The sequence below is a fragment of the Amblyraja radiata genome, unplaced genomic scaffold, assembly GCF_010909765.2.
Source record: "Amblyraja radiata isolate CabotCenter1 unplaced genomic scaffold, sAmbRad1.1.pri S154, whole genome shotgun sequence".
NCBI lineage: Eukaryota > Metazoa > Chordata > Chondrichthyes > Rajiformes > Rajidae > Amblyraja > Amblyraja radiata.
The window spans coordinates 234660-261058 of NW_022630140.1; the positions used below are offsets into that span (position 1 = coordinate 234660).

Below are 26399 nucleotides of genomic sequence, written 5' to 3' on the forward strand. Positions count from 1 at the left end.
AAGAGAGAGAGAGGGAGTCTTTGTGTAGTACCGTAATATTTTGTAAATAATATGCATGTCTGAAGTTTATAACTTGTATGAATTAATAAGGGTTAATCTACATCTCCACCTCATCTACATCTCCATCTCCGCCGGGGACGCAGAGGTGGGTTAAAGGCCAGGTTAGAGCTAGCGACACACAGGCAAGCGATACCTAGCCTTTTCCTCGCATACGTGCGCTCACTGGCAAACAAAATGGACGAACTCCGGCTAAGGATCACCTCCCACAACTGGATCAAAGACTGCAACATCCTGATCTTCACGGAAACCTGGCTCAACATCGACGTTCCTGACAGCGCCATCCAGCTAACGGGGCGTCATTTACTCCGAGCGGACATGACAACAGACTCCGGTAAGACCAGAGGTGGGGGTCTGTGCATTTATGTAAATAAAGCATGGTGCACGGACTCCACCATCATCGAGAGTCACTGCTCAGCTAACATTGAGTTCCTCTTGGTTTGATGCAGACCGATCTATCTGCCCAGAAAGTTCACCTCCACTGTTGTGACTGCAGCCTATATCCCTCCTGATGCTAATTCCAAGCTTGAAATGAAAGAGCTGCATAGTGCCATTAGCAAACAACAGACGCACAACCCCGATGCAGCCTTCATTGTTGTGGGTGAATTAAATCACTCCAACCTGAAGACTGTACTCCCCAAATTCCACCAACATGTATCCTTCCCCACTAGAGTAGACAAGACAAAGTCTACACTAACATGGCTGAAGCTTACAAAGCCATCCCCCTCCCCCACCTTGGTCAGTCTGATCACGTCTCATTGTTCCTGCTCCCTAAGTACTCCCCACTCATCAGTCGGGTTAAACCAACTGTGAGGACAGTTAAAGTCTGGTCAGAGGAAGCGGACTCCACACTTCTGCAGTGTTTTGGAAACACTGACTGGAAGGCATTTGCAGCCCAGGCCACCCTTGACTCCCACACGGACATTTGTTTCCTACACATCCTCTGTTCTGGACTTTATAAACTCAACCATCAATAGTGTCACCTCCCTCAAACGGGTGACCATATTCCCGAATCAGAAGCCATGGATGAATAGCGAGATCAGGCTACTGCTGAAAGCACGGGACACCGCTTTCAGATCAGGCGATGCTCGAGCCGACAGTTCATCCAGGGCTAACCTGAAGAGGGGCATCAAGAAGGCCAAGCACTGCCATAAGCTCAGGATTGAGGAGCACTTCAACAACAACTCGGACCCCCGACGCATGTGGCAAGGCATCCAGGCCATCACGGACTACAGGCCCACCAACATCACCCCCACATCCAGCGACGCCTTATTCCTTGAGGAGCTGAACCACTTCTATGGTCGCTTCGACAGGGACAATCTAGAGACAGCCATCAAGGCTGTGCTCCCTGCTGATCACCAACCCCTCACACTCACCCCCTACAACGTGTACGTGGCACTGAGTAGGAATAATGCACGTAAGGCTGCTGGCCCTGACGGCATCCCCGGGCGTGTCCTCAGGGCCTGTGCTGCGCAGCTGACAGACGTCTGGACTGACATCTTCAACCTGTCACTTGCCCAAGCAATTGTCCCCACGTGCCTTAAAACCACCTCCATCGTGCCGGTGCCAAAACACTCCACTGCGGCAAGCCTCAACCACTTGCAGTTACCCCCATCATCACCAAGTGCTTCGAGAGGCTGGTCCTGGCACACCTCAAAGGCTGCCTACCCCTCACATTGGATCCCTATCAATTTGCCTACCGCAATAATAGGAGTACGGAGGATGCCATCTCAACGGCACTTCACTCCGCCCTATTTATAAATATTTATTTATTGAAATCATATTCTGTGTCGCTCTTCTAGGGAGATGCTAACTGCATTTCGTTGCCTCTGTACTATACACTGTCAATGACAATTAAAGTTGAATCTGAATCTGAATCTGAATCTGAATCAACTACATTTTATCTATATACAGCCTACTCCCCGGGCATCCTTCTGCAGTTGTACAGAGCACTAGTGAGACCACACCTGGAGTATTGTGTGCAGTTTTGGTCCCCTAATTTGAGGAAGGACATTATTGCTACTGAGGGAGTGCAGCGTAGATTTACAAGGTTAATTCCCGGGATGGCGGGACTGTCATATGCTGAGAGAATGGAGCAGCTGGGCTTGTGCACTCTGGAGTTGAGAAGGATGAGAGGGTATCTCATTGAAACATATAAGATTGTTAAGGGCTTGGACACACTAAAGGCAGGAAACATGTTCCCGATGCTGGGGGAGTCTAGAACCAGGGACCACAGTTTAACAATAAGGAGTCGGCCATTTAGAACGGAGATGAGGAAATACTTTTTCTCACAGAGTGTTGCGAGTCTGAGGAATTATCTGCCTCAGAGCGGGGTGGAGTCAGGTTATCTGGATGCTTTCAAAAGAGAGCGAGATAGGGCTTAAAAATAGCGGAGTCAGGGGATATGGGGAGGAGGCAGGAACGGGGTACTGATTGGTGATGATCAGCCATGATTACATTGAATTGCGGTGCTGTCTCGAAGGGCCGAATGGCCTACTCCTGCACCTATTGTCTATTGTCCATCAGTCTGAAGAAAGATATCGACCTGAAACGTCACCCATCCCTGCGCTCCCGAGATGCTGCCTTTCCAACTGAGTTACTCCAACATTTTGTGTCCCGCTTCGATTTCAACCAGTATCTGCCGATTTTCCTACACGCTCTGTAGAGTAGTCCTGACGGAGTGACGCACCTCGGATTTGTACTAATGGAGGGACACACTGTTGGATAGTGCTGTTGGAGTGATAACCGGTGAGGTAGTGCTGATCGAGTGACGACACTCTGGGGTTGTACTGATAGTGACAAACAGTGGGGTAGTGCTGCTTGAATTACACACTTTGAGGAAGTAGTGATGGAGAGACACTCTGGTGCAGTATATTTAGACTGACACACGCAATTACTGATGCAGTAATGCACTGTGTTGTACAGATGTAATGATGCACTGGGGGTCGTATTGATGGAGTGACACACTGAGGGGGAGAATTAATGGAGTGACACACTATGGTGCATTACTGATGGAATGACACATTGTGGCGTGGTACTCATGTAGTGTCATGCTGTGGATAGTGCTGATGATGTGAGAAAATATATGGTAGCACGAGTGGAATGCCACTCTGTAGGGTATTCCTGGTAGTGTGATAAACATCTGCGTGGTACTGATGGAGTAACACACTATGCGGTAGTATTGTTGGAGTAACAGAGGGTTGGTGAATGCTAATGGAATGAATCATTGTGGCTAATACTGATAGACTGACACACTGTGGGGAAGTACAGATGGAGTGCCTTGCTGGGAAGTTGCACTGATGGAGTGACATGCGTCGGATTACGACTGATGATGTGACACTTTGTGGGGTAGTACTGATGGAATGATACACTGAAGGTTGAACTGATGGAGGCAACACTATGGGGTAGTACTGATGGAAGGACAGCCTAGTATTAGTGGACTAACACTCTCTGTGCTTGTATTGATGGGGTGGCATAGTTTGTTTTAGTGCTGATGGAGCAACACAATGTGGAGTAGTATTGATGGGGTGACACTCTGTGGGCTGGTACTGATGTATGACAGATTCTATATAGTTCTGATATAGGGACACACTTTGGGACAGTAGTGATGGAGTGACATACTGTGGGATAATACTGCTGCAATGATAACCTGTCAAGTAGTTCTAATGGTGACATATTGTGGGGAGGTTCTGATGGAGTAACAGACAGTGGGGTATAACCGATGGAGTGACACGCTCTGGAGTAGTACTGATGGAGTTACACATTGTGGAGTAGAACTGATGGAGTTACACATGGTGGAGTAGTCCTGAAGTGGTCACAAACTGTGGGAATCTGATGGAATTACACACTTGTAGTAGTACTGATGGAGAACCACTCTGTGGGGTGGTACTGATGAATCGACTCACTGCAAGGTCGTACTCTGAAGTGGCATAATCGGGGGTAGAACTGACGTAATGACATTCAGTGGGGTGATACTGATGGATTGATGCGCTGTGAGGCAGTATTCATTGAGTGACACACTGTGGATAGTACTGATGGAGTGACACACAGTGAGATGGTAAGGACGGATTGACACGCTGTGGGCTAGCGCTGATGTACTAACACATTGTGGGGTAGTACTGATGGAATGTCACACTGTGGACTAGTACAGGTGTGATACACTGCGGGGTAGTACTGATCAATGAGGTACTGTGTGTAAGTACTGATGTAGTGGCATACTGTGGGATAGGACTGACGGGGAGACATAGTGTCATAGTAATGATGGACTGTCACTGTGTGACAGAGTTGATGGAATGGCACACTGTAGGATAGTACTGATTGAGTGACCAACCTCGGGGTATTACTGATGGACTGACACAATGTGGGGAGTACAAATGGAGTGACAAACTGGGGAGCCTCACTGACGGAGTGACACAATTAGTGTTGGCACTGATGGAGTGACACGCTGTGGAGTAGTCCTGATGGAAAGACAAACGTCGAGGTAGTACTGATGATGTGACACACAATGGGGTCGTACTGGAATCGACACAGCGTGGAGTGGTGCTGATGGATACACTGTGGGGAGGTACTGATGGAGTGACACACTGCGGAGTAGTACTGATGAAGTGACCAAATGTATGGCAGTACTGATGAAGTGACACATTGTGGGGTAGTCCGGCGAGGTACTGATGGAGTGACACACTGTGGGGTAGTACTGATGGAGAGATACTGCGGAGTAGTCCTGGTGCAGTGACATCATCTGGGCTAGTACTTATAGTGACAGATTTTCATATCGTTTCTAGGATTATTTCCTTTAGTCACTATGATTGAAGACAGGGGTTCAGGACATAATCGAAACGCATTCAAGAGCTTTCCACGAGGAATTCAATGCCGTCAAAAGGGAAATGTTCCAAACACAGTCTCTTGATTAATAGTTTATTTATTGTAGTAGCAAAAACAGTAAGATACTCATCCATACTTCTTCTTGTATACGTACACTAGTCTAAGTGGAACCCGTTGGGTCTCAGCTTCACATGGGAGGGCTGGAGCCCCAACGCAATATTCTCCCTCCCCACCAATTCCAATATTGCTGGCCAGTGTGCATTGTGGGCCGAATGGGTTATACGGCTAGCAGCTCAGTCACTCAGGACTGACAGGCAGGCAGCTCAGAAACTCAGGACTGGTGGGCTGGCAGCTCAGTCACTCAGGACTGGCAGACAGGCAGCTCAGTCACTCGGGACTGGCAGACAGGCACTCAGAAACTCAGGCCGGGTGGGCTGGCAGCGTAGAAACTGCTAGAAGTTCTGCTGAAAACATAGAAACATGGGCACATAGAAAATAGGTGCAGGAGGCCGCCATTCGGCTCTTCGAGCCAGCATGGTGATCATAGCAGACCTTCCCCTATCAATAACCCGTGCCTGCCTTCTCTCCATATCCCTTGACTACACTAGCCCATAGAGCTCTACCTAACTCTCACTTAAATCCATCCAGTAACTTGGTCTCCACTGCCCTCTGTGGCAGGGAGTTCCATAAATTCACAACTGTCTGGGTGAAAACGTTTTTTGTGTCACCTCAGTCTTAAGTGACCTCCCCTTTATTCTAGACTTTGACACCTGGTTCTGGTCTCGCCCAACATTGGGAACATATTTCCTGCATTTAGCTTGACCAGTCCTTTTATAATTTTATTTTTTTCTATAAGATCCACCCTCATCTTTCTTAACTCCAGTATAGTATTTTTAATCTTTCCTCATATGACATCCCCGCCATCTCAGGGATCAATCTACGCTGCACTGCCTCACTCACAAGGATGTCCTTCCTCTGTCCTTCCTCAGTTTTGAGACCAAAACTGTACACAATACTCCAGATGTGATCTCACCAGAACCCGATACTACTACAGATGAACCTCTTTACCCCTACTGAAATCCTCTTGTTATGAAGGCCAACATTCCATTAGCTTTCATCACTGCCTGCTGTACCTGTAAGCCAACTTTCAGTGACCGGTGTACAAGGACACCCAGGTCTAGCTACACCTCTCCCTTACCTAACCCCATTGAGATAATAATCTGCCCCCTTGTTTTTACCGCCAACGTGGATAAGCTCACATTTATCTATTTTATAATGCATCTGCCACGCATCTGCCCACTCACTCAACCTGTCCAGGTCACCCTGCAACCTCCTAACATCCTCTTCACAGTTCACACTGCCACCCACCTGTGTGCCATTCGCAAACTTGCTGGTGTTGCTCCTAATTCCCTCTTCCAAATCATTAATATATATATGAAACAGTTGCGGCCCCAACATCGAGCCTTGCGGCACTCCACTCGCCACTGCCTGCCATTCAGAAAAGGACCCGTTCTTCTCTTTGCTTCCTGTCTGCCAACCAATTTTCTATCCATGTCAACACCCTACCCCCAATACCATGCGCTCTAATTTTAGTCACCCGTCTCCCGTGCGGGATATTATCAAAGGCTCTCTGATAGTCTAGATACACTACATCCACTGGCACCCCTTCATCCATTTTAATAGTCACATCCTCAATAAATTCCAGAAGATTAGTCAAGTATGATTTCCCTTTCATAAATCCATGTTGACTTGGAATAATCCTTTTACTGCTATCCAAACGCCCCATTATTACCTCTTTACTAATTGACTCCAGCATCTTTCCCACCACCGAAGTCAAGCTAACTGGTCTGCAATTCCCCATTTTATCTCTCGCTCCTTTCTTGAAAAGTGGGATAACATTAGCTATCCTCCAATCCACAGGAACTGATCCTGAATCTATTGAACATTGGAAAATGATCACCAATGCGTCCCCTATTTCTAGAGCCACCTCCCTGAGGACCCAGGGATGCAGACCATCAGTTCCAGGGGATTTATCTTCCTTCAGTCCCATTAGCCTACCCAATACTATTTCTCACCTAATGAAAATGTATTTCAGTTCCTCTACCCCCTTAGATCCTCTGTCCTCCAGTACATCTGGGAGATTGTTTGTGTCTTCCTTAGTGAAGACAGATCCGAAGTACCTATTCAACTCTTCTGCTATTTCCTTGTTGCCCATAATAATTTCACCCGTGTCTGCCTTCAAGGGACCCACATTTGGCTTTGCTACTCTTTTTCCTTTAACATATCTAAAGAAGCGTTTACTATCCTACTTTATATTCCTGGCCAGCTTCCCTTCGTACATCATCTTTTCAGCCCGTATTGCCCGGTTTGTTTCCTTCTGTTGTCCTATGAAAGTTTCCCAATCCTCTGGCTTCCGGCTACTCTTTGCTGTGTTATACATCTTTTCTTTTAGTTTTATTCTATCCCTAACTTCTCTTGTCAGACACGGTTGCCTCCTACCCCCCTTAGAATATTTCTTCGTTTTTGGAATGATATGATCCTGAGTCTTCTGGATTGTGCTCAGAAATTACTGCCTTGCTGTTCCACCGTCATTCCTGCTATGATCCCTTTCCAGTCTATTTTGGCCAGCTCCCCTCTCATGCATTCATAGTCCCATTTCTTCAACTGCATTACTGACACTTCCGATTTAACCTTCTCCTTCTCAAATTGCGGATTAAAACGAATAATTTTATGATCACTACCTCCAAGCGGTTCCTTTACCTCGAGTTCTCTTATCATATCTGGTTCATTGGACAACACTAAATCCAGAATTGCCTTTTCTCTGGTCGGCTCCATTACAAGCTGCACTAAGAATCCATCTCAGAGGCATTCTACAACTCTCCTTCTTGGGATCCTGAACCAACCTGATTTTCCCAGCCTACCTGCATCCCCCATCACAATACAATACAATAATACAATACAATACCTTTTATTTATCATTTGAACCTCACATGAGGTTCAAACGAAATTTGGTTTCGTTTACCACAGTGGCATTACCTTTGTTACATGCCAGTTTTACCTCCTGCTGCAACTTACACCCTATTTCCGGGCTACTATTTGTGGGCTTGTAGATAACACCAATTAGTGTTTTCTTGCCTTTACAATAGCTGAACTCAATCCACAGTGATTCTACCTCGTCAGTCCCTATGTCTTTCCTCACAAGGGACTGAATTCCATCCCTCTCCAGCAGAGCTACCCCCCCCCCCCCCCACCCCCCTCATCTGCCCACCTGCCTGTCCTTTCTATAGGATGTATAACCCTGAATATTAAATTCTCAGGCCCGATCTTCCTGCAGCCACGTCTCAGTAATCCCCACAATGTCATATCTACCAACCTCTAACTGAAGCTCAAGCTCATCTACTTTACTTCTTATACTTCGCGCATTCATATAAAATACTTTTAATTGCTTACGCATCTCACCTTTCACATCGATCGCTATTACACTAGGCCATACTCTCTGCCCCTTTGTGAGCTTCCTTTCCCGTTAATTCTGGGATCATTAACCATCCCTTTACACTATTTCCCTTTAACTCCATTTTTGGCTACCCCATTTGACATCTCACCCCCATTATTCAGTTTAAAACCACCCGTGCAGCAGTGGCAAACCTGCCTGCCAGAATGCAGGAAGCATGGAATGCAAACGTCCCCCACCTGTTAAGATGCAAACCGTCCCTTTCCTCAGGCACACATTCAGGTCCCGTATCTCCCTGTTCCTGTTCTCGCCAGCACGAGGAACTGGAAGCAAACCGGAGATAACAACCCTGGAGGTCCTCCTTTTCAGCATTTTTCCGAGTTCACTGCAGTCACGCTGCAGAATATTCATCCCCTTCATTCCGACATCGTTTGTGCCGACATGCACTACCACTTCCGGCTGTTTACCTTCCCCCTTGAGGATTTTCTGCACTCTGTCCGTGACATCGTGGATCCTGGCGCCAGGAAGGCAGCACACCATCCTCAAATCCCGTCTGTTGCCACAGAAACCCCATGTCCGTACCTCTCACAATGGAGTCTCCCACTACAATGACGTTGCCTGACGTTGGCCTCTTTGGTTTTGGCTCAACAGCCCTATTTGCATCGCAAGCCAGTCCGCCGCTCTGTGTAATAACGTCTTCTGTCCCGACAGCTTCTAAGTGGGTGAATCTGTTCACAAGAGGTACAACACCCGGGGACGTTTGCATTCCATGCTTCCCTCCCTTTCTCACCGTCACCCACCTTCTCTCTTCCAGTACCTTAGGTGTAACAATCTTACTGTAGGACTTGTCGAGGAACGACTCAGTTTCTCGTACGAACATGAGGTCATCCACTTGCTTCTCCAGTTCCCCAACACGGTCCTTCAGGGGCTCTACCTGGATGCACTTCTGACATTTGAAGCAGCCATAGGCACCAGCAGTGTCCTTGACCTCCCACATACTGCAAGCATCACACTGAGTCAGCTTTCCAGACCTCCTTCTTTCGTCTCTCCCTCTCCAGCGTTTTGCGTAGCCTCCTCTCCTCAGCCTCCTCGCCGAAAACTCTCGAGCCAAAAACACACGCTTTTCTCACAATGAATCTCGAGCCAAAAACACACGCTTTTCTCACAGGGCACTTCCCTCACAAGGTCGCTACCTCACTGCCGCTCCCTAAGAGCTGTCTTGCTTATATTGACTGATAAATTGCCTAACTTACCAATTTACAAACCAAATTCCTCAGTATTCAACTGTTTCCCCCCTCTGACTCACTGTAGCAGTGGCAAATCTGCCTGCCAGAATGCTGGTCCCCCACCTATTAAAATGCAACCGTCCCTTTTGTACAGTTCCCCCTTACTCCAAAACAGATCCCAGTGATCTAAGAATCTAAATCTCTGCCCCGTGCACCAGTTCCGTAGCCACACATTCAGGTCCCGTATCTCCCTGTTCCTGCTCTCGCCAGCACGAGGAACTGGGAGCAAAACGGATATAACAACACTGGAGGTCCTGCTTTTCAGCATTTTCCCGAGCTCTCTAAAGTCACGCTGCAGAATATTCTTCCCTGAATTCTGAAGAATTCCAAAGAGCACAGTTGTCAAAGTTTATCTCTTAAAGAACAAAGACAGCAACAAAATTGTTAAAGGTAAACCAAAGCAATCTTTTAATCAATTTGCCAGACGGGAGTGGCGAGATCTACAAAGAGCACACACGTTGCTCAGTGCTTCTCGGGCTCCACTCAAAGAACAAAGGAAAGTTAGAGTAATGATACATTTTCTTATCAATAAAACACACCTTCTAAATCTGAGTGAAAGATCCGTAGCTTAAGGGAAACAAGGGAGACTGGACCCATATATTTGAAATGTCAGCCTTATTCTCAAATCTTAGCACAGCTTCAGGACAGCTACCCATTCCGGAAGGACAACGAACTCCATTTTGTTTTAAAATTATTAAAGCTTTATTTCAGACACAGGTCCATATAACACATCAAACAGTACAAATAATTACAAAGATACATTAAAAAATTGCATATTAGCCTAAAATATATATAAGCTATTGCACCAATGCCGTCTTAGCCAAATGACTTCCATCTTGGTTCCAGAATGGGCATCCGTCTGTGATGGATAAGATGATTAAACCACCATCATTGCGAGGGGCTGAGTGATTGTAGTCACCGACCGTGTGATGGGCCGAGCAGTTGGAATCACCAACCTTGTGATTCGAACAAACAGTCAGACCTTCAGAGCTGTTGATAACATTGTAGAATAACAAGATGAGGTAAGGAATGTAGCTGACAACACAGAAGCTATTCTTTAGGTCAAAGGCAATTAAGTAGGTTAGGCCAACAGATACTGCGCATGCTTAATAAGTTAAATGAATATTAACTTTACGCCCCTCATGACAAAGAACCTAATTTAAATGTACATGCGATGTATGATGTGGGAGGAGAGGGAATGATTGATGACGCACGGAGGGGAGGGTTGGAAGATTGTGAACCTCGGTACCCTGATTGGAAGGGGTCAGAAGGGGAGGCGTCCGATCAATAAAGACTGTATACTGAATTGTATAAAAATAGACGTTTTTCCTTAGTTCGGTGTGTCTCAACTTGGAGAGGCACCCGATTCTGCAGACTCGCAAATAAAGCATTTCTTGTTTCCACGATTTAGTCTCTGAGTAGTGATTGTGAGCACAAACAATATATCTCACAAGTTGGGGGCTCGTCCGCGATCGCCACTCCGGCCGCATGACGGAGGCACGAAAGGAAGGGAAGGTGCACCCTGCTGATTTCAGCAGTCTCTGATCTCCTTGCTTGCCGTCAGCGGTTTAAGCGAGTGATATTCGGACAAGAGACTCTGGAAACAAGAGGGAATCCGGTGAAAGGGATCAATCAATCGAGCAATTCCTGTGCACAGGACTCGGGTAAGAATATTGACTATTAAGTATTACTCGGGCGATTGGGTTCTGTTGGACAGGAAAAGGTCTGAAAGGGATGGGTAACCGGAACGGGCAAAGTAAGGGCCCGGGGAAAAAGGCTCAAACTGGTGAAGAGCCGCACATTCCGCCTGATAGTCCATTGGGGCGGATGTTGCACGGATGGGGTGAGGGGGGGTGAGGTGTGCGCCTGGCTTATTGAGACATCCGAAGAGTTGTCGGATTGAGAAATAAGTGGTGTTGGAACCCAACCCAAAGAACCCCCGTGGTCAGGGCATCTGCTCCTCCCGTGAGGGGGGGGGGGGGGGGTGGGGGGGGGGGGGCGAGAAGCAGGGACCCCAAACTTTCAAAGAAGAGAAACAGGAAGGGGTGAATGGAGGGACCAAGGTTGGGGTCCCCCGGGAAATAAAGAACAAGGATCAGGGGGATGGCGCACCGGGCCATCCCGGTGTTATCATTGTCACAAAGAAGGACACTTTAAAAGAGAATGTCCAAAGATAAGGCATGAAGTACAACCGTACACACTGATGGAGGAATAGGGGGGTCAGGGGTTCCCCTCCTTGGGGTGTGTAGGAAATACACGGGAACCCTTGGTAAACTTAAAATTAGGTCCCCAATGAGAAGACACGGTATTTATGGTGGACTCAGGGGCGGAAAGATCAAGTGTAACCAGGATACCGGAGGGAATGGGATTAGGGGAAAAGCAAGTCAAAATCTCTGGAGTAGGGGGAAAGGTAATGACAGCTCCCGAGATAGAAGGAGTAATGGTAAGATATGAAAATCGAGAGGCCATGGAAGACTTAATCCTGGTGCCTCAGGCAGGAATAAATCTGATGGGAAGGGACTTACAAGTTCAATTAGGAATGGGCACAGCTCCCGTAGGTGGACAGATTATAGTACAACTATATAAATTGACGACCGAAGATGAAGAAAGAATAGTCTCACAGGTGTGGGCAAGAGAGGGAAATAGGGGAGGGCTAAGAATACCACCTCTGAGGATAGCCTTGCGAGAAGGAAGTGAAGTAGTACAAGTAAGACAGTATCCGATTTCAATGGAAGGAAGGAAAGGGCTGCAGCCAATTATGGAAAACTTACTGAAGGATGGAGTATTGGAGAGTTGTATGTCCCCCTACAACACTTCCGTAAGAAAGACTGACGGAACGTTCCGACTGGTCCAGGACCTACGATAATTGAATAGGGTAGTTAGGGCTCGACACCCGGTAGTCCCAAATCCTTATACCATAATGGGACGTATACCCCCTAACCATAGGTGGTTCAGTGTGATAGATCTGAAAGACGCCTTTTGGAGCTGCCCCCTGGCTGAGGAAAGTAGAGACCTCTTTGCATTCGAGTGGGAAAACCCAGACACACTGAGGAAGCAACAGTATCGATGGACTGTGCTCCCTCAGGGATTTACTGAATCCCCGAACCTGTTCGGGCAAATATTAGAACAAGTATTAGAGGATGTTCCCATGACCTATGGGACACAATTATTGCAGTACGTATATGATTTGTTACTCTCAGGCGGAGAAGAAGTGCCAGTAAGGGATGCAACCATAACCCTCTTAAACCTTTTAGGGGGAAATGGATTGAGAGTGTCCAAAAATAAACTACAATTTGTAGAACAGGAGGTTAAATATCTAGGACACCTGATTAGTGACGGGAAAAGGAGAATACACCCCGAAAGAATAGCTGGGATCACCGGGCTGCCGATGCCAAGGAACAAAAAAGAAATCAGGAAGTTTCTCGGGTTAATTGGATACTGTAGATTATGGATAGACAATTACACCCGACTAGTCAAGTTCTTGTATGATAAATTGTGTGAGGAGACTGATAAAGTACAATGGGATTCTGAGGACGGACAGAGATTTGGAGAAATAAAGAATAGCCTGATCACCGCACCGGTACTGACCCTCCCGTCCATCGATCAACCATTCCATCTCTTTGTTAATGCGGAGAATGGATTTGCGTTGGGGGTACTGACACAAAAGAGAGGAGGGAAGCGACAGCCAGTCGCATTCCTTTCTAAACTCTTGGATCCGGTATCACGAGGGTGGCCTGTATGTATTCAGGCGGTCGCAGCAACAGCAATATTAGTGGAAGAAAGTAGGCAATTGACATTTGGAGGTGACCTGGTAGTATCTACTCCCCACACGGTCCGGACAATACTAACTCAGAAGTCCAACCGGTGGTTGACTGACTCCAGGATCCTAAAGTACGAAGTGATACTTATGGAAAAAGACGATTTGACCATTCTGACCGATAAGAATTTAAACCCTTCCCAGTTTTTATACTCGGCGGACGACGAGCAGGAAGGGCAGAGACCAGAACACTACTGTAGCGAAGTTATAGAACTACAGACCAAGAGCAGGGAGGATTTGGAGGAGCAGCCTCTGGTAGAGGGAGAAAGGTGGTTTATAGACGGTTCTTCCCGCTGTATAAATGGAAAAAGATATAGTGGGTATGCCATAATAGGAGGAGAAGGATTTGAAGGAGTGGAGGCGGGCAGGTTGCCAGGTAGTTGGTCGGCTCAGTCATGTGAATTGTATGCCTTAATACGGGCTTTGAATTGTTGGAGGGGAAGGAAGGAACGGTGTACACCGACTCCAAAGTAGTGCACACGTTTGGGAGAATATGGAAAGAAAGGGGGATGATTACAGCAAGAGGAAAGGAGTTGGCACATGAGCAATTAATTGAGAAGGCGCTGGAAGCATTACATTTGCCAGAAAGGATAGCGGTGGTCCATGTGGCGGGACACCAAAAGGAGAACTCATTAGAAGCAAGGGAAAATGAAGCGGCAGACGGAGCCGCCAAAAAGGCAGCGACAGAAGGAACAGTGAGGATGTTGTCTTTAATACCATTAAGGGAAGGAGTAGGAAAGATACCTGTATTCTCACAGGAGGAGGAGGATAAAACGAATGAGTTAGGGGCTCGGCGTTCCACTGACGGGAGGTGGTGGACGCCGGATGGGAAACAAATGTTAACCAAAGGATTAACTCGGGATTTGATGACACAACTGCACTCCCAGTCACATTGGGGAGCGCAGGCCCTGTGTGACACACTATTACGGACCTACGCTTGCCGAGGTATCTATACTTTGGCTAAGCAGACAGTCTCCGGTTGTGTGTTATGTCAGAGGGTTAACAAGAAGGTAATGAGAGCTGTCCCTGGTGGAGGACAACAATTGGCTATAAGACCCTTCCAGAGAATACAGGTAGATTTTACAGAACTTCCAAGAATACAAAGGTGGAAGTACCTCCTAGTAGTTGTAGACCATTTCACCAGGTGGGTGGAAGCATTTCCCACGATAAATGCCACCGCTCAGGCAGTAACCCGGATATTATTAGAACAAATCATTCCCCGATACGGGGTCATCGAATCCATAGATTCCGACCGAGGAACACATTTTGCCTCTAAGGTTCACCTGTTGGTTTGCAGTACCTTGGGAATAAATTGGAAATTGCATACACCCTGGCACCCCCAGAGTTCTGGGCGAGTGGAAAGGATGAATGCAACCCTTAAAACACAGATAACTAAGTTAATGGAGGAAACCAGACTACCCTGGACTAAGTGTTTACCAATTGCATTATTAAGAATACGAACGGCACCCCGTAAAGATATTGCGGTGTCTCCCTACGAAATGTTGTTTGGGCTGCCCTATCTTGGAAAGGTAGAGGGCACGCCGACCTTCGAAGGCAGCGATGTGTTCCTGAGGAACTATTTACTGGCAGTGTCTCGTTCCCTTGCAGAATTAAAAATAAAAGGACTGTTGGCACAAAGTCCACCACTCGACTTTCCAATACACGTTATAATGGCCGGTGACTGGGTACTGATTAAAAGTTGGAAGGAGGAGAAACTGCAGCCCCGGTGGACTGGCCCATACCTGGCATTGCTGACAACGGAGACAGCAATACGAACAAAAGAAAAAGGGTGGACACATGCGACCCGGGTTAAAGGACCCGTAGACCAGACGTCAGTTCCTGAGAAAGACGATCAGTGGATGGTAAAACCAGGGAATAAGCCCCTGGCATTAACTTTCAGTAAGAAATAAGTGTATGAAACTAACAGCATGAAAGGAGCAGTTGTAGTATTACTAACTATGTATGTAACCATTATAAGAAGTGTTAATAACTGTGATAAGTGCTACCATCCTATCAGATATGGAGGGCGAACAACCAGATCATTTACCTATCATTCCCATGTAAGTGATGATTGCTACGACCTAAGGACTAGAGCTGTTTGTCAGGACGGAGGGAGGGGGTATTATGTAGTAGAAAATAAGGGACATGTAGGAAGTGTTGGGCACATTACCTGCCCAAAAGGGGAGAAATGGGTCTGCATGACCAAGAGAGGACAGTTAGGCATCCCTTCCCGAGCCAGGGAGGAAACATTAGACAAAATTAAGGAGGTAGTGATAGGGAAGTTAGCAGAAGCAGTAGTCAACAAACCTCCCCCAGCCTCAACTGCACCAGACTATGTATGATGAAATAAAGCAGCAGATTGAGATCCCCGAAGTGGGGAGAAACCTGTTTGTGGACTTGGCCCTCCGGATAGCCAGAACCCTGAATGTGACTAACTGTTGGGTTTGTGGAGGACCGCTGATGAGCTCACGCTGGCCATGGAGAGGATCTATCATTGAGGTATGGGACCTGATAAAGTGGAATTTGACGGTGGGAAGAGATCGAAGTCCCCAGGAATGGGTCCTGACACACACCCCGGTTGGAACTGAGTGTATCGCCAGGCCCTGGGCAAAGGATGCCATCCTAGCAGGCAGCAGCCCCTGCCAGCGCATCATCACCCAGTGGCCAAATCAATCCCGAGTGTGGTGGCCAGAGGAACCTCAATGGTATCCCACTGTAAAGGATGAAGGAAACTGTGCTATCTGGATGAAGACTGATGGAAGCGAATCGACTGGATTATGGAATTGCACCGGGAACAACCCTTACCAGGGAATCCCAGTGTTGCAGGACATATGGGACAATGTTACCTCTAGTGGACCGGCCCCTGCTATGGATATGCGGACACAAGGCATACTTCGTATTGCCAGAAAAATGGAGTGGGACTTGTTTAATTGGATCGGTACAACCAGGGTTTTTTTTGTTGACCACTGAGGAGGGGCGGTCGCTAGGAACACCCATCTTTGACGATCTACACCGAACGAAGAGAGGAATGGACATCGGAAAATGGGAAAGTGATGAGTGGCCACCTGCAAGAATCATCTCATATTATGGACCAGCCACTTGGGCACAGGACGGATCCTGGGGCTACCGGACGCCAGTGTATATGTTAAATCGGATCATAAGACTACAGGCAGTGCTGGAAATAATTACTAACCAGACTGCATCTGCACTAGAGATGTTGGCAAAGCAGCAGACACAGATGAGAACAGCGATATCCCAAAACCGTTTGGCCTTAGACTACTTACTAGCCGAAGAGGGAGGAGTATGCGGAAAATTCAACCTCTCTAATTGCTGCCTAAACATAGATGACAACGGGCAAGCAGTAATGGATATATCAGAAGGAATCAGAAAAATAGCACATGTCCCGGTACAGAGATGGAACACAATCATGGGAGCAGGATGGTGGGATTACATCTTAGGAGGAGCCTGGTGGCAGCGGTGGGATTGGTGATTTTATGGGCATTAGCTGCATTGATCATTATCCCGTTGTATACCATGTCTCAGGGTTCTTATAACGAGAAGTATAAGCCAAATGCAGGCAGTTGTAGTCCCCATGGGGGAGAAGGGGGGCGTCCAGAAGATAATGATAATGAGGCCGAGAGAGGACCCAGAGGAAAGAGAGATAAAAAGAATGTTATTAGCTTTGGAACAGCAGGAAGTCTAGGAATGGGGTTTAATACAGGATGCGTAGCAAAAGAAAAAGGGAGGATTGTGAGGGATAAGATGATTAAACCACCATCATTGCGAGGGGCCGAGTGATTGAAGTCACCGACCTTGTGATGGGCCGAGCAGTTGCAATCACCAACCTTGTGATTCGAACAAACAGTCAGACCTTCAGAGCTGTTGATAGCATTGTAGAATAACAAGATGAGGTAAGGAATGTAGCTGACAACACAGAAGCTATTCTTTAGGTCAAAGGCAATTAAGTAGGTTAGGCCAACAGATACTGCGCATGCTTAATAAGTTAAATGAATATTAACTTTACGCCCCTCATGACAAAGAACCTAATATAAATGTACATGCGATGTATGATGTGGGAGGAGAGGGAATGATTGATGACGCACGGAGGGGAGGGTTGGAAGATTGTGAACCTCGGTACCCTGATTGGAAGGGGTCAGAAGGGGAGGCGTCCGATCAATAAAGACTGTATACTGAATTGTATAAAAATAGACGTTTTTCCTTAGTTCGGTGTGTCTCAACTTGGAGAGGCACCCGATTCTGCAGACTCGCAAATAAAGCATTTCTTGTTTCCACGATTTAGTCTCTGAGTAGTGATTGTGAGCACAAACAATATATCTCACACGTCTGTGAACTAAAACAAGCTTATAAGACTTGGATGAAAGCCACTACCTTGTCCTTAGCTGGGACAGGCAGTTCAGACAGATATCGAATATGATGCTGTGCCCAGGCTATACATCTCTATGTTAATACATTGTTAATACATTGTTTCAGTGTTGAGTATAAACCATGCTTCTAAGATTTTCCCAGACTTTATTCTGCTGGGAAAATTCTCTTTTAAATTTGACTGCTTTCTGGTTTCAACAAATTTCCGTGTTTAATTTACGAACCAAACTTGACCAAATTAAACTCTTTCACAGTGAGGTCAGGATAAACTTGCTTTATTTTTTACGTAAGGCAAAAATGCATCAAAACTTTCTTTAAAGAAACACTTTAAAATGCCTACGAAGGAACTGCAGATGCTGGAAAATTGAAGGTAGACAAAAATGCTGGAGAAATTCAGCGGGTGAGGGAGTATTTATGGAGCGAATCTTCAGAGTGATGTGAAGGTGGGGGAGGCGGGAAGAAGAAAGGAAGAGGTGGAGCCAGTGGGCTGAGGGAGAGCTGGGAAGGGGAGGAGAAAGTAGGGACTACCTGAAATTAGAGAAGTCAATGTTCATACCGCTGGGGTGCAAACTGCCCAGGAGAAATATGAGGTGCTGCTCCTCCAATATACGGTGGGCCTCACTCTAGCCATGGAACAGGCCCAGGACAGAAAGATCGGATTCGGAATGGGAGGGGGAGTTGAAGTGCTGAGCCACCGGGAGATCAGATTGGTTATTGCGAACCGAGTGGAGGTGTTCGGCGTGTGTGCGTGAGAGCGTGAGTGTGAGAGAGTGTGCATGAGAGAGTGCGTGTGTGAGAGAGCAAGAGAGGGAGTGTGTGTGAGAGAGAGAGACTGTGTGTGTGTGGGTGTGTGAGTGAGAGAGAGAGAGAGGGGGGTGTTGTGTGTGTGAGAGAGGGAATGTGTGTGTGAGAGAGAGCGGGAGTGTGCGTGTGAGAGAAGGGGACAGACAGAGGGGTGTGTGAGAGACAGGGAGCGAGAGGGAAAGTGTGTGAGAGACAGAGAGCGAGAGAGGGAGTGTGTGAGTGAGAAGAGGGGGCATGAGAGGGTTGAGTGGAGAGAATTTGTGCATGAGTGGGGGGGGGAGTGGAGGGAGGGGGAGACAGAGCAATGTATATGTGCAGCTTTAAGGGACATTGGTCAGGTAGCATTTGGAGTATTTCGTACAGTTCTGATCACTCCATTACAGGACTGATGTGGTGGCTTTGGGGAAGGTGTAGATATGGTTAACCAGAATGGTTTAAAAACAAGGAACTGCAGGTGCTGGTTTACAAATAAGGACATAAAGTACTGGAGTAACTCAGCGGGACAGGCAGCATCTCTGGAGAGACGGAATGGGTGACTGAAGAAACGAACCGAAAAGTTACCCATTCCTTCCAGCATTTTGTGTTTACCTAAACAGCGCCTATCTATCCACGTGGCGGTGTGCCAGCAGGCTGGAGGAGCGGGAAAAGAGCTTGCCACAGAGCGGGCAGGTGAAGGGGCGCTGGCCGGTGTTGACTCACCAGCGGGTGGTCAAGGCGGGTGAAGCCCTTACGACAGGACGGGCAGGCTGGACAACCGGGTGAAACCCTTGCCACACTCAGCGCATAAAAAGGATCTCTCTCCGGTGTGTATCCGCTGGTGCTCCCGCAGCCCCGCAGCCCCCATGCTCTCTTGTCACAGTGGGAGCAGCTGCTCGCCAGCGTGGGCCCGCCGGTGCTGCCGCAAGCCCCGTGAGCTGTCAAACTCCACACCGCAGTACGGGCAGTCGTAGGGCTGGCCACTGGTGTGCACGTGCTGGTGAGACAAGGCATGGGAGGCCATGGCAAAACTCTCACCACGCACCGGGCTGGGGAAGGGACGGTCGCCGGCATGCACCCGCTGGTGGGACAGCAGCTTGGAGGAGCTGGTGAAGCCCTTGCCGCACTGGGCACAGGTGAAGGGGCGCTCGCCGGTGTGGGTGCGCTGGTGCTCCAGCAGGTGACTGGACTGGGTGAAGCCCTTGCCACACTGGGCACAGGTGAAGGGGCGCTCGCCGGTGTGGGTGCGCTGGTGGGACAGCAGGTTGCCGGAACTGGTGAAGCGCTTGCCGCACTGGGCGCAGGTGAAGGGACGCTCGCCTGTGTGCACCCGCTGGTGGGACAGCAGCTTGGAGGAGCTGGTGAAGCCCTTGCCGCACAGGTCGCAGGTGTAGGGGCGCTCGCCGGAGTGGGTGCGCTGGTGCACCAGCAGGCTGCTGGACTTGGTGAAGCCTTTGCTGCACTGAGCGCAGGTGTAGGGACGCTCGCCGGTGTGGGTGCGCTGGTGCACCAGCAGGTTGCTAGAGCGGGTGAAGCCCTTGCCGCACTGGGCGCAGGTGTAGGGGCGCTCACCGGTGTGGGTGCGCTGGTGCTCTAGCAGGATGCCGGACTGGGTGAAGCCCTTGCCGCACTGGGCGCAGGTGTAGGGGCGCTCGCCGGTGTGGGTGCGCTGGTGGGACAGCAGCCTGGTGGGACTGGTAAAGCCCTTGCCGCACTGGATGCAGGTGTAGGGGCGCTCGCCGGTGTGGGTGCGCTGGTGCACCAGCAGGTTGCCGGAATGGGTGAAGCCCTTGCCGCACTGGGCACAGGTGTAGGGGCGCTCCCCGGTGTGGGTCCGCTGGTGGAAATGCAGCCTAGTGGAGCTGGTGAAGCCCTTGCCACACTGGGCGCAAGTGAAGGGGCGCTCGCCAGTGTGGGTGCGCTGGTGCAACAGCAGGTTGTGGGACTGGGTGAAGCCCTTGCCGCATTGGGCACAGGTGTAGGGCCGCTCCCCAGTGTGCAGGCGCGTGTGCACCTTCAGTTGTTTGGACGACTTGAAGTCTTTGCCGCAGTTGGAGCAGGTGAAGGGCCGCTCACTGCTATGCACCCGCCGGTGCTCCCACAACGCCGACGACTGGGCAAAGCTCTTGCCGCAGGTGGAGCAGCCATAGGGCTTCTCACCCGTGTGCACCTGCCAGTGCTTCTTCAGTTGATTCGCCGTCTTGAAGCTCTTGCCACAGTCGGAGCAGGTGAAGGGATATTCGCTGGAGTGCACGCGGTTGTGCCCCTGCAGGGTACTGGAGCTGGTGAAGCTCTTGCTGCATTCCGAGCAGTCGAAGGGACGTTCTCCCGTGTGCACCCGCCGGTGGATCTCCAGCAGGCACGGCTTCTGCCAGGCCTTGCCGCACACGTCACACTCATAACGCTTCCCCTTGTTATGCCCCGTCATGTGGTCCTCCATCGAAGCGCAGCCCCTCGAAGCTCAGCACGCACACCGAACAGATGTGGGGGGCTCACAGGCACCCTGGCCGCCCTGAATGGCCGTTCATGTCCCCGTCTCTCAGTCCACAGCAACGGCTCCTAAACTCTGCAGGAGGGGAACACAGAGGGTCAACAAGCTGGCAAACAGGATATTACTTACACATATTGGGTGCGTTTATGGCTGAGGAAACCGTTATATAATACTGTGCCGCACAGTGGCGCAGCGGTAGAGTTGCTGCCTCACCGCCAGAGACCCGGGTTCGATCCTGACTATGGGTGCTGTGTGTGGAGTTTGTACGTTCTCCCCATGACCTGCATGGGTTTTTACTCCGGTGGCTCCTGTTTCCTCCAACATTTCAAAGACGTTCAAGGTTGCAGATTAATCGGCATCCACAAAATTGTTAAATTGTCCCTAATGTGCATAGGATAGTGCTAGTGTACGGGGTGATCGCTGGTCGGCGCGGACTCCGCGGGCCGAAAGAAGGGTTTAGTTTTGACCCAAAATGTCACCCATTCCTTCTCTCCACGGATGCTGCATGTCCCACTGAGTTACTCCAGCACTTTGTGTATATCTTCTGCACAGATGCTGCCTGACCCGCTGAGTTACTTCAGCACTTTGTGTCTATCTTCTCCACGGATGCTGCCTGACCCGCTGAATTACTCCAGCACTTTGTCATAGATTCATAGAGTGCTACAGAGTTGGAAGGAGGCCCTTCGGCCCAACTCGTACCCGCACTCCTAGATCCCTCGTCTCCACACATTCCCCCAGCACCCCGCCATTCACAGTGAAGACCATGTCCTGGTTTGACTTCCTAAACTGCAACACCCTCCCCACCCCCAAACACCTGGCTCCCTACCCCCTTCCTTGGCTTCCTCCCCCCCCACCGTTCTTGCCCCCCCCCCCCCCATTTATCCCCCTCGGCACCAAACCCACTGCCCCTCCCTTTGCTCCCTGCTTCCCCCGCTACTCCACCCTCTTTCCACCCCGAGCCTCTCACCCCTCTCCACCCAGCCACCTCCCACCTGCCTTCCACCCTCCACTCCACACTCTCTCTCTTCACCCTGAATAAGGGGGGTGGGGTGTTAAATGGGATAGTCGAGGACAGAGTTAAAGGGAAAGAGATTAAATTGATGGTTAATGACCCCACGATTAACGGGAAAGGAAGCTCACAAATGGATAGGAGAGTATGGCCAAGTGTGATAGGGATCGATGTCAAATGTCAGATGCGTAAGGAATTAAAAGTATTGTATATGAATGCGCGGAGTATAAGAAGTAAAGTAGATGAGCTTGAGGCTCAGTTAGAGGTTGGTAGATATGACATTGTGGAGATTACTGAGACGTGGCTGCAGGAGGATCGGGCCTGGGAACTTAATATTCAGTGTTATATATCCTATAGAAAGGACAGGCAGGTGGGCAGAGGAGGGGGGGGGGGGGTTAGCTCTGCTGGTGAGGGATGGAATTCAGTCCCTTATGAGGGAAGACATAAGGACTGACGAGGTAGAGTCACTGTGGATTAAGTTGAGGAATTGTAAAGGCAAGAAGGCACTAATTGGTGTTATCTACAGACCCCCAAATAGTAGCCCGGATGTAGGGTGTAAGTTGCAGCAGGAGTTGAAACTGGCATGTAACAAAGGTAATGCCACTGTGGTGATGGGGGATTTCAATATGCAGGTAGACTGGGAAAATCAGGTTGGTTCAGGACCCCAAGAAAGAGAATTTGTAGAATGCCTCCGAGATGGATTCTTAGAGCAGCTTGTAATGGAGCCGACCAGAGAAAAGGCAATTCTGGATTTAGTGTTGTCCAATGAACCAGATATGTTTGATAAGAGAACTCAAGGTAAAGGAACCGCTTGGAGGTAGTGATCATAATATGATTAGTTTGAATCTGCAATTTGAGAAGGGGAACGTTAAATCGGAAGTGTCAGTGATACAGTTGAACAAAGCGGACTATGAAGGCATGAGAGGGGTGCTGGCCAAGGTAGACTGGAAAGGGATCCGAGCAGGAATAATGGTGGAACAGCAATGGCAGGAATTTCAGGGCATAATCCAGAAGACACAGGATCATTTTATTCCAAAAAGGAAGTAAGATGCTAAGGGGAGTAGGAGGCAACCATGGCTGACAAGAGAAGTTAGGGATAGAATAAAACTAAAAGAAAAGATGTAACACAGCAAAGAGTAGCCGGAAGCCAGAAGATTGGGAAACTTTCATATGACAACAGAGGGAAACAAAACAGGCAATACGGGCTGAAAAGATGAAGTACGAGAAGAAGCTGGCAGGAAATATAAAGAAGGGCAATAAAAGCCTCTTTAGATGTGTTAAGGGAAAAAGAGTAGCAAAGTCAAATGTGGGTCTCTTGAAGGCAGACACGGGTGAAATTGTTATGGGCAACAAGGATCTGTCTTCACTCAGGAAGACACAAACAATCTCCCAGATGTACTGGAGGACAGAGGATTTAAGGGGGTAGAGGTACTGAAAGAAATTTTCATTAGACGAGAAATAGTATTGGGTAGGCTAATGGGACTGAAGGATGACAAATCCCCTGGACCTGATGGTCTGCATCCCAGGGTACTCAGGGAGGTGGCTCTAGAAATAGTGGACGCATTGGTGATCATTTTCCAATGTTCAATAGATTCAGGATCAGTTCCTGTCGATTGGAGGATAGCTAATGTTATCCCACTTTTCAAGAAAGGAGCGAGAGAGAAAATGGGGAATTACAGACCAATTAGCCTGACTTCGGTGGTGGGAAAGATAATAATAATAATAATAAATTTTATTTAAGGGCGCCTTTCAACAGTCTCAAGGACACCTTACAAAAATTGAGCATGTAGAGGAAAAACATATAAGGGGAATGAAATAAATAGTAGAGACATGACTAGTACACAAAGTAAAGACAGAATTCAATACAAAACACAGTATGAGGCAATTAATGCACAGATGAAAAGGGACGGGGACGTGGGGCTAAGGATAGGCAGAGGTGAAGAGATGGGTCTTGAGGCGGGACTGGAAGATGGTGAGGGACACGGAATTGAGGATCAGTTGGGGGAGGGAGTTCCAGAGCCTGGGAGCTGCCCTGGAGAAGGCTCTGTCCCCAAAACTGCGGAGGTTGAACTTGTGGATGGAGAGGAGACCGGCTGATGTGGATCTGAAGGACCGTGAGGGTTGGTAAGGGGAGAGGAGGTTAATGCGATATGGGGGGGCCAGATGGTGGAGGGCTTTGTAGGTGAGGATCAGGATTTTGTAGATGATCCGGTGGGAGATGGGAAGCCAGTGAAGTTGTTTGAGGACTGGAGTGATGTGATGCCAGGATTTGGTATTGGTGATGAGTCGGGCGGCTGCGTTCTGGACCAGTTGGAGTCGGTTGATGTAGGTGGAGCTGATGCCAAGGAGAAGTGAGTTGCAATAGTCCAGTCGGGAGGAGATGAAGGCATGGATGAGTCTTTCAGCAGCGGGCGGTGTGAGAGAGGGTCTGAGTTTGGCGATGTTGCGGAGATGAAAGAAGGAGGTTTTAATGACATGGCGGATGTGAGGATCAAGGGAGAGGGTGGAATCAAAGATCACGCCAAGGTTGCGGGCCAGGGGAGATGGGGAGACAGTGGTGCCGTCGATGGTGAGAGTAGGGTTATTGATTTTGCTGAGTGTGGCTTTGGAGCCTATGAGGAAGAATTCTGTCTTATCGCTGTTGAGTTTGAGGAAATTATGTTGCATCCAGATTTTTATAGCTGACAAACAGAGTTGATATGGGAGAGGGGTGGGGGTTGTGGGGGGATTTGGTGCCAAGGTAAATCTGGGTGTCATCAGCGTAACAGTGGAAGTCCAGATTGAAGTGGCAGAGTATCTGACCAAGGGGGAGGATGTAGATGATGAAGAGGAGGGGGCCGAGTACGGAGCCTTGGGGAACGCCTTGAGTGACTGCGGCTGTAGCAGAGGTGTGGTTGTGGAGAGAGATGAAGTGGGATCTGTTGGAAAGGTAGGAACGGAGCCAGCTGAGTGCAGAGCCTTCAATGCCGAGGTCTTTGAGTCTGGTGAGCAGGATGTTATGGTTCACTGTATCGAAGGCTGCGCTCAGGTCGAGGAGGATGAGGATGTTGAGGGAACCAGTGGGATCATTGGGACCTCTTTTGGGGAAGGTGCGACCTGTACAGAAAGGACGGGTTGCACTTGAACTCAAGGGTGACCAATATCCTGGCGGGGAGATTTGCAAAGGCTACTGGGGAGACTTTAAACTAGTATGGTTGAGGGGAGGGACTCAAATTGGGAAAGCTAGCAGTCAGTGTGTGAAGCAGGGGGCAGAGAATGGTAGCACTCTGACCCAAAATGTAGGGGAGAGAGAAGAAAAAGAAAATAATCAGAGAATAAGAGAGGGTGGGTTTCTTAAATGTGTATATTTTAATGCTAGGAGCATTGTAAGAAAAGTGGATGAACTTAGAGCCTGGATTGACACCTGGAAGTATGATGTTGTGGCGATCAGTGAAACATGGTTGCAGGAGGGCTGTGATTGGAAACTAAATATTCCAGGATTTCATTGCTTCAGGTGTGATAGAATTGGAGGGGCAAGAGGTGGAGGTGTTGCATTGCTTATCAGGGAAGATATTACAGCAGTGCTTTGGCAGGATAGATTAGAGGGCTCGTCTAGGGAGGCTATTTGGGTGGAACTGAGAAATGGGAAAGGGGTAGCAACACTTATAGGGGTGTATTATAGACCGCCCATTGGGGAGCGAGAATTGGAAGAGCAAATATGTAAGGAGATTGCAGATATTAGTAGTAAGCACAAGGTAGTGATTGTGGGAGATTTCAATTTTCCACACATAGACTGGGAAACACATTCTGTAAATGGGCTGGATGGGTTGGAGTTTGTAAAATGTGTGCAGGATAGTTTTTTGCAACAATACATAGAAGTACCTACTAGAGAAGGGGCGGTACTGGACCTCCTGTTAGGAAATGAGATGGGTCAGGTGGCAGAGGTATGCGTTGGGGAACAGTTCGGGTCCAGTGATCACAATACCATTAGTTTCAATATAATTATGGAGAGGGACAAAACTGGACCTAGGGTTGAGATTTTTGATTGGAGAAAGGCTAACTTTGAGGAGATGCGAAAGGATTTAAAAGGAGTAAATTGGGACAGTTTGTTTTATGGGAAAGATGTGGAAGAGAAATGGAGTACATTTAAAGGTGAAATTTTAAGAGTACAGAATCTTTATGTCCCTGTTCGGTTGAAAGGAAATCATAAAAATTGTAAAGAGCCATGGTTTTCAAGGGAAATTGGACACTTGGTTCGGAAAAAGAGGGAGATCTACAATAGTTATAGGCAGCATGGAGTAAATGAGGTGCTTGAGGAGTATAAA

General features: G+C 48.5%; 1 protein-coding gene across 1 annotated transcript in view; it reads right to left on the reverse strand.

Moving 5' to 3' along the window:
- Positions 1 to 26399, reverse strand: part of LOC116969313 (zinc finger protein 239-like) — a gene marked incomplete at its 3' end in the record, with an annotated part of 38694 nt that overhangs the window by 5407 nt on the left and 6888 nt on the right. The window contains exon 2 of the mRNA XM_033016177.1: positions 20331 to 21161. Within this exon, the coding sequence (XP_032872068.1) occupies positions 20331 to 21035 (705 nt within the window). The remainder of the gene's footprint in view (positions 1 to 20330; positions 21162 to 26399) is intronic.